Here is an 8785-nt window from a genome sequence, read left to right as displayed (position 1 = left end):
GAGCTATAAGTGAAGCCAAAGTCTACTGGTGTCGAAAAAAGTGATAGTATTGTATGGCAAAAAAAGTGATTAAAAACATACTGTAGTAGGTCGAAAAAAAGTGCTAAAAAATTCATAATATAGTCTGTCAAAAAAAGTGATAGTCATGGTACAGCATGTTGAAAAAAGTGATAAAAAAGTAATAGTATGTAAATAAAAAAGAAAACGTTATCAAAAGGGCCAGCCTGGACTGGATATAGAACCTGGGTCTTTGTCTGCAGTGACTACTTGCTGGTCGCCTATTGGCAGCAGTGCTAACTACTGAGTGTTTTATGTTGAAAACAGTGATAGCATTGTATGTTGAAAAAAGTCATTAACAGTTTTCAGTATAACATGTCGAGTGATAAAAAAAGTGATAAAAAAAACTCAAGCATACGTTGAATACAAGCACAAATGTCCCAAAAGAGCTGAACATTTTGATATTTGAATGGTTTTTGTAGCCGAAAGTATGCAGAAGTAGTAGGCGACTGAAAATCGTACAAAGAATCAGATAAAAATACTGTGAATGCTGCTAAATAAGCATTCACTCAATTATCTCCATTGTTAAATACCATTAAAAGGTAAGCATTTTGTGAGTTTGGGTGAACTAAACCTTTAATAACATATCTCCTTCCAGATAAAATAGGGGTGTTCATGTAACAAAAACTCAGTTTGACCGCCAGCACTAGTAGTTATGTGTCTGACTATTTCTTGGCCGAGAGTCATTGCACATAACCCCTGTAAAACAGTGCACAAGAGACAAAAATGAACAAATTGTTTATTTAAAATTGGATATGATGCACAATGAATCCCTATATTATTCCATAAATGTGCTCAAACAAATATACATTTGAGTTTATGAAAATGTCTTCCTTTGCAGATCCAGGGTGTGGATGTTGCTGCCTTCAGTAAGATCCAAGCTCCACCAGCTTGTTACCTACCCCACCAAAGTGTTGCTGCTGTTCCAAAGTTGCACGGTTATTAAAATAAAAATTTTAAACACAAACCTCTGTCTCAGTTTCATTATTATTCTCAGTCAACATTAATATTTTGAAAACCGTTGGAGTGCAGTCATTTCATTTTTTATTTATTTATTTATTTATTTGGGACAGTGCACATTAATGAACAATCTAACATTTCTGTACAGACTGTAAATGAGCCAGGTTATAGCATAAATGCTAATTTTCACCTGTAGTCCCGAGGCAGGAAGACAACATACAAGATAATACAACACAAAAGAATATGACAATATACAATATCAAGCAAGAAAAACATTAGCTCACATTCAGGCAGATTACATTACATCAATAAAATTAGTCAAAATGATGACATAACTGGGAACTTTTAAGAAGTTGTTTAAGATGCTTTTTAAATGTGCAGTAAGTTGGACATTCTCTAATGTTTGTTGGGATGCTGTTCCAAAAATGACCTCCTCTGCTAGACAGAACAGTTTGTCCAAAGGCAGTTTTTCTATGCGGGATCTCTATATCTCCTCTAAATGAAGCTCTGGTACAACAACCTCTGTCAGACCTTGGTTTAATGTATGTAGAAAGTGAAGGTGGGGCCAGTCCATGAAAAACTTTATAAATTAAACAACTATTTTTAAAATGAATAAAATTTTCAAAGTTGAGCATATTGTATTTTCCCAAAATATTACACTGATGGAATGACAAAGCTTTTTGATCAAGTACAGTCAGTCAGCATCACCAGGGATGAAACCCAGCGTCTGGTGATGTCTATGCCTTCCAGACTTCAGGCTGTAATTGAATGCAAAGGATTTGCAACCAAGTATTAAAAGGTGAAAGTTTGATTTATGATTGTTAATCTGTCCCATTACTTTTGGTCCCTTAAAAAGTGGGAGGCACATATACAAACTGTTGTAATTCCTACACTGTTCACCTGATTTGGATGTAAATACCCTCAAATTAAAGCTGAAAGTCTGCAGTTAAAGCACATCTTGTTCGTTTCATTTCAACTCCATTGTGGTGGTGTATAGAGCCAAAAAGATTAGAATTGTGTCGATGTCCCAATATTTATGGACCTGACTGTATTTTTATAGATATTTGAATAACATTTCTATGGGTTTTAAAATTGTATTTCCAGTGAGTGACCAGGTTGTGATGCAGTAATCTATATGTGAAAATATCATTGAATGTAGAACATTTTAGCAGAAGTAGTTGTCATTGATGGTCTGATTTGTTTAAAATTTTGTAAATTGAATTTGATTCTATTCGCTGTAAGTTTGATGTGTTTTTTAAATGAAAGTGTTGGGTCCAGTGTGACACTTGAACTCCTCTACAATGTCAAGTTCCACTCCCCCCCAGGAACACATTGGACCACTCCAGTTTTATGGGTTTTTTTGTGAAAGTCATAGCAACAGTTTTCTTTTTGTTCAATAATAGGCAGGATTCAAGCAGCCAATGCTGTATATTCTCCAGTGCTGATGTAAGGATGGATGATGCTTCTTGTGTGCTTTTAGCAGATGTAAAAATAACCACATCATCAGCATACATTTGAAAATGGACTTTTTGACAAACATTTGGCAAGTCATTTATATATACAGAGAACAATACTGGTCCCAAAATAGAGCCTTGTGGGACCCCTGCTGAACATTCAAGGTAAGACGACTTAGTGCGATTTAAAGAGAGCACAGCCTCAAAGTAGAGCTCAAACCCACCCAAAATCCTGGGTATAAAGGCTGGGTGAATGTAGTTTTGACTTTATGAAGTAAAACCATTGTATCAGAAACATTATAGAAAGACAAAGTCCCACCCCTGAAGTCCAGAAACACTCCTATCCTGCTGCAGCACGAAGCAGCGATGGTCAAACCCTCCTTATTGTGCTGAAATGAACAGACTGAGTAAGAGCAGTCCAGGCTCCAGGATTTGGAATTGTGTCCAAGCTTACAGTCACTCCCTGCTCCACTCCTGCCCATGTTTTTGTAGCAGACGCCGATGGAAACCCCTCCGTTACCAGCCCACTCTACCTCCCAGTAACAGCGTCCAGCCATCCCAGCTCTGCACAGCACCTGGGCCCAGCTGGTGAAGCGATGCGGATGGTCCGGGTATGGCTGTGGCTCCGAACGTGTGGTCACCCCTCTTTGACCATCAGAGAAGCTTAGATAAGGGTTGGCTGTGTTCAAGTCCAGGGTTATATCGTTGTAATCTGGACACAACAGATGCACATTGTCAGACTCCAACTACTAGTTAGTGGATTCCATAAAGATGGATGGATTTATCAAATAATTGTACTCACATTGTAGAAAATCAGCTCTTGTCTTCGGTTCTGAGTTGCATGGTACCTCAGTGTCTTTTACTGTTAGACAGATGCAGGAGATAACACATATTAAACAAAATAGAGTTGGTTACACTTTACTTGAAGGTATCTACATAAGAGTGACATGACACTCATGAACGTGTCATAAAGATTATAAACAAGTCATTAACGTTTATGACATAACGCTTCTTTTAGTTAGTGTCATTCAGTTTTTGTCATGACAAGTTAGGGTTAGCGTTCATGTGTCATGTCAGTGTCATGTGTCATGTCAGTGTCATGTGTTCATGATAGTGTCATGTCACTCTTATGTAGATACCTTCAAGTAAAGGGTTACCATAAAGTTAGTTAGAACTGTGTTAGTAAGTGATGTTAATCCAATGTCAAATGTTTGTCAAATACAGGAAATATCTCCTCACTGTCACCCAGCTCTCTATTTTCTGTGTGCGCTGAAAAAAAGCATGTGAATGTGCCGGCCAGTAGTTATCTGACCGTGAATCTGGGGGGCGGAGCTTATGAGGGGGGGGGGGGGGGTTGTATTTGTTTGGCAGTTGAGTTCAAATATCAACAATCTTTGCCCAGCTTTGCTTACTGCGCCATTAAAATATCTGGTTCTTTGATTAAAAAGTAGAAGGACGTTAACTATAACTAATTGTAATTGGTGGCCATAACATAATCTTACAGGGTTGTTACATCGTCTGGGAGAGTCCAGTGTTTCTATGTTAAGTAACGTTGAAGATATCGTTTAAAGACAAAACTGAAATGGGAATACAGAATGGGGGAAAAACACTTCTGGAACAAGCGACCCTCCAACTTCACAACTCATTTATTGACAGACACTAAACTAACAGTTAACCCCTTCTTTACTGTTGCTATTTTTCTTTCAGGCACGGCACATATGCAGTTAAAAATGTTCACTTTAGCTGGGAGATTATATCAACTGTAGTGAACCAATTTTTGGTTCCAAGCCAGCTTTTTTTAAAACATGCATTTTGTTAACAGGATCCTAAATGTGCACTTAACATCTAAATACATGATATTGTGCTAAAATAATCCCATCCTGCTAAAATGTGATTGGAAAATTGCTCTTCTGGGAAGGGGCTCAACCACTAACGAAACGTCCATACCTTTAGTCTTTTCAGAGGTACTTTGATTGCTGGTCTCCTTCAGTGAAATGACTTGAAATGCAAACAAACAGTCAGTATTTACTGTTCACAAAATAATCGTGTGTGGTAATCAGGTGTAAAAGAGACACCATACCTTTATCAGAGATCCTGTTGAATTCTCTTTCAAGTGTTTCGTCCAGACTGTCTTTGAGATCAGCTAGGGCTCCTCTCATGGTTTTATACATCAAATATTGAAGTGCATCAGTGCTGGGCATCTCCACAGTCTTCATAGGGAAATGAAGAGACTTGCACTTCTGTGGTGACATGCAACACAACCAAATTAGAGGACAGCATTTGAATGAAAATGCAAAAACCCTGACAAAACAGGCATGAATCACTTTGTGAGTCATGTTCACCAAAATCACACTGCAAGTTTTACAGAGTGCTTCACACAAGGCAATAGAATTAAAAACAAATAAATGAAAATGTAAAAGCTTAAAATAGATAAATTAAGTGGACTATCATCTCTGATTGGCTATTCCTGCTCTAAACATACATGTGTGTTTCATCATGTGATCACTTAAGAGATTTCTTAACACTTCACTGTAAGTAAGTCACCTAAAAAATGATAAATGTGTCTTATTGATCATGTTCAGCGAAGTACTCATAAATTGACTCTAAGGATGAGCATTCTTAAGTGTGATTCTTAGATTTTAGATAAATACAGAAATACAGCAAGGAGCCTGAAAGGTAATAAAAAATAAATCCTAAAACATAGTGGGGAGTCAGTGTGAAAAGGTTAAAAACAGGTGTATTGTGGTCATGCCTCTTAGTTCTAGTAAAGCCTGATATACTGTGTAAACAGTATGTAGTTACGTGAAGAGGCTTTTGCGATAATCAAGGCTTGAGGAGATAAACGCATGCAAGATCCTCTGGGTCTCTAAATGTTTATTTGAAATATTTTGCATATTAAGGCAGTGGTGAAAGATGTACTCATACCTTAGTAAGTTTACCTAAGTAAAAAAGTGGCAATACCACCGTTCGGAAATACTAAATATATTTTAAGTACCAAAAGTAAAATTACTCACTATGCAGAATGGTCAAGTTCAAATGAATGTATGTTATAATATTTGATTCTAATTGTTGATGCATTAATAAATATTATATATACATACATACACACACAGCAAAAAAAAGAACGTCCTGTCACTTTCAACTGCTTTTATATTTTAAGCATATTTAACATATGCAAATATTTGTATGAACATTAAAAGATTTAACAACTAAGACATAAACTGAACAATTTTCACAGACATGTGACTAACAAAAATGGAATAATGTGTCCCTGAACAAAGGGAATATTAAATAGCCCTCAGTATCTGCAGTGCATTGCATCTCCTCCTCATGTACTGCACCAGACTGGCTGCAGCCATCCTGTACCTGTCCCACAGGTGTGATATTTGGATGTACCGATCCTATGCAGGTGTTACACGTGGTCTGCCACTGCGAGGACAATCAGCTTCCTGTCTCCCTGTAGCACTGTCTTAGGCGTCTCACAGTAGGGACATTGCAATATATTGCCCTGGCCACATCTGCTGTCCTCATGCCTCCTTGCACCATGCCTAAGGCACGTTCACGCAGATTTGCAGGGACCCTGGGCGTCTTTCTTTTGGTGTTTTTCAGAATCGGTAGAAAGGTGTCTTTACCCTCCTAATTTTCTCATAACTGTGACCTTAATTGCCTACCGCCCTTAAGTTGTTATTGTCTTTTTGACGTTCAACAGGTGCATGTTCATTAATTGTTCATGGTTCATTGAACAAGCATGGAAAACATTGTTTAAACCCTCTACAATGAAGATCTCTAAAGTTATTTTGACTTTTTTTGCTGAGTTTATATACACATTACTCAATATACAGCTGGGTAGCTTGTGAATTTTCCTGGGGATCGATAAAGTCAAATTATACAGTAATAGTATCATAATTTATTTGTTGATGATATTTTGTATCATTCATTTGAATCTTAAAAGTAACCAGTAATTTAATTTCTAAAATAAATGTAGTGGAGTAAAAAGTACAGTATTTACCTCTGAATTGCAGTGGAGTAGAGGTATAAAGAGCAAAAAAAATGGAAATACTCAGGTAAGGTACAAGTAGGCCTACCTCAAAATTGTACTTAAGTACAGTACTTACAGAGTAAATGTACTTGCCATTGCTGTGGTTGGACAGACCTTTGTCCGCATCACTGGCCGAGTTTTGTTTTGTTCCATACCTGAAGAAAGTGGGCGTGGTCCTCAGTGCCAGAAATCTTATCCAGCTCAGCACCGGTCCTCCTGAGCTCGGTTACGTCCCTCTGGATCTTCTCCAGCAGCTCCTCGGCCTGACTGACAGCTGCTCTCTCCTGGACTCTCATCACCTCCTTCACCTCACTGCTTTGTTTCTCTATGGAACGGATCAACTTGGAGAAAACCCTCTCGCTCTCCTCCACTGCTGCTTCTGTGGAGTGCTGTGGAGGATAAACGTTTTCACTTTTTTGTGTAAGCAGTATGTCAACAGCATATTTCAAACTCCTGTATTGAAAATGCACTCACCTTAATGTATCTGACAACATATCTAAGTTCCTTCTCCTTGTCCTTCAATTTCTGCACAGACTTCAAAGAGGCTTCTTGGAGTTTTTTCTGAGAGAATACATAAGAGTATCACACAGCGCAGACCGTCAGGCTGCTCAGTCGAATATTTTCTTTCCGCGGTTGACTTTCAAGATGGAAAGTTTTGATTTTACAATCAAAGGGTTGGATTGCATGGAAGACCTTTGGTCTATCAACCTAAACTTTTGACACAGTAACATCAGTGCACAAGCTATGGCTGCAGGACCAGCTAGGCACATTTCATACCCCCATTTAATATTTGAAATGTTGAAGCCGTTACACCAGGATATAAAAGACATATTCATAAAAGGTATCTCAATGTTTCTTAACCGCAGACAGAATCACAATTAGTCACCCTACTACTGTCTTATATGCAGCAAGTTTTAAAAGCATTTTGGAAATAGTCAAATGGTGAGTTCAGTCACGGATTCATTACTCAGTCAAATCTGAACACACAGACAGAGATATTTTATTTATTTATAAATGGCTCCACTTCTACCAGCAGCAACATTAAAGGGATGTTTACACAATATATTTTATTCTGAAACGGGTCATTCTGTATAAAGGAGTAGCCTATTTTTGGTACTTGAGAAAATTGTAATGCTAATACTTTTGTACTTTTACTTGTAACAGATGTATTACACAAATGTATTCATTCAATTCAAAAAAAATATTTCTAATATTAGGCCTACTTAAGTAAAATATCTGAATACTTCTTACAACACTGTCAATCCCACATAACACCGCACAGGCCCCAGCTAATAAACCTGATGATGTCATAGTAGGCTATTGTAATCGGGGTTATTTTCGACTTGATAAAGCTCTTCCAGAACCACCGAAAACAGTGTTATCACAGGCTGAGAAGTACTTTTTAAACATCAAATACTTTAGATAAATCCTGTCTGATGTCACCTGTTGTGTTGCTCTCTCATCCACCACTGAGACTGCATCGTGGCCCTTGTGTCTCTCTTTGACACACTGGGAACACACACACTGCTGGTCAGTGCGACAGTACAGCCTCAGTGATTTATCATGATGTGGGCACAGCTTCTCCCTCAGCTGATCTACAGCTGGGATCAATTCATGGACCTTCCCATGAAAGCGTTCTTCGTGGACTCTCAAGTGAACAGCACAGTAAGACTCGGAGCATACAAGGCAGGATTTTACAGCTTTGCTTTTTCTCAATGTGCAAACACTGCATTTCACTTCCTCGGGTTTGGCCAAGTGTTGAGCTGCGTCTTGAAATCCAGATCTCTGAAACTTTTCCACCACTTCGCCCAGAACTGTGTTTCTACTCAGCAGAGGCCTGGGATTAAACACCTGCCTGCACTGTGGGCAGCTGTACTGGCCTTTCTGCTTGACCCTTGTCCAGTAATCTTCAATGCAATCCAAGCAGTAGCTGTGTCCACAGGGGATCGTCACCGGGTCTCTTAAAACCTCCAGGCACACTGAACAACAAAACTGGTCTTGTCCAATCGAAATAGTTGCTGCAGCCATTTCTTGCACTCCGAACAGAAACTGGAAGAGACAAAGATGGGCGTAGCGAACAGGTGTGCTGATTACAGCTTCTCAGGTTTCACCTACTGAAGCCTCCAATCACAGCCGCCAAAACGCTCGATGGTATTTTTGCCTCCAACGGCGCCTTCCAGGCAGCTAACCCTAACCCTAAACATAACCATTGCCGCGCTGCCTGGGAGGAGACGTTGGGGGCAAAAAAACCCAAAGACCCACCAAAACCAGCAAA

General features: G+C 38.8%; 1 protein-coding gene across 1 annotated transcript; it reads right to left on the bottom strand.

Moving 5' to 3' along the window:
• Window positions 1-1084: 1084 nt before the first annotated feature.
• Window positions 1085-8756, bottom strand: LOC144526553 (E3 ubiquitin/ISG15 ligase TRIM25-like). Its single transcript, XM_078264093.1, has 7 exons — window positions 7954-8756; window positions 6985-7071; window positions 6666-6899; window positions 4552-4711; window positions 4419-4469; window positions 3274-3333; window positions 1085-3183 (listed from the first exon to the last, which is right to left on the bottom strand). The coding sequence occupies exons 1-7, from the start codon at window positions 8536-8538 to the stop codon at window positions 2657-2659; spliced, it is 1704 nt and encodes a 567-aa protein (XP_078120219.1). The 5' UTR covers window positions 8539-8756; the 3' UTR covers window positions 1085-2656.
• Window positions 8757-8785: the final 29 nt, after the last annotated feature.

The sequence above is a fragment of the Sander vitreus genome, chromosome 12, assembly GCF_031162955.1.
Source record: "Sander vitreus isolate 19-12246 chromosome 12, sanVit1, whole genome shotgun sequence".
NCBI classification, from domain to species: Eukaryota; Metazoa; Chordata; class Actinopteri; order Perciformes; family Percidae; genus Sander; species Sander vitreus.
Note: the sequence above shows the minus strand (reverse complement) of the source record. Positions and strands in the feature narration are given on the sequence as shown.

Coding starts and splice junctions, on each gene's coding strand:
- LOC144526553 (XM_078264093.1), bottom strand. CDS start 8,538: ATGGCTGCAGCAACTATTTCGATTGGACAAGACCAGTTTTGTTGTTCA. Junction 4,712..6,665: donor ACCACGCCCACTTTCTTCAG/GTATGGAACAAA, acceptor ATGTCACCACAG/AAGTGCAAGTCTCTTCATTT. Junction 3,184..3,273: donor AAGAGCTGATTTTCTACAAT/GTGAGTACAATT, acceptor TGTTGTGTCCAG/ATTACAACGATATAACCCTG.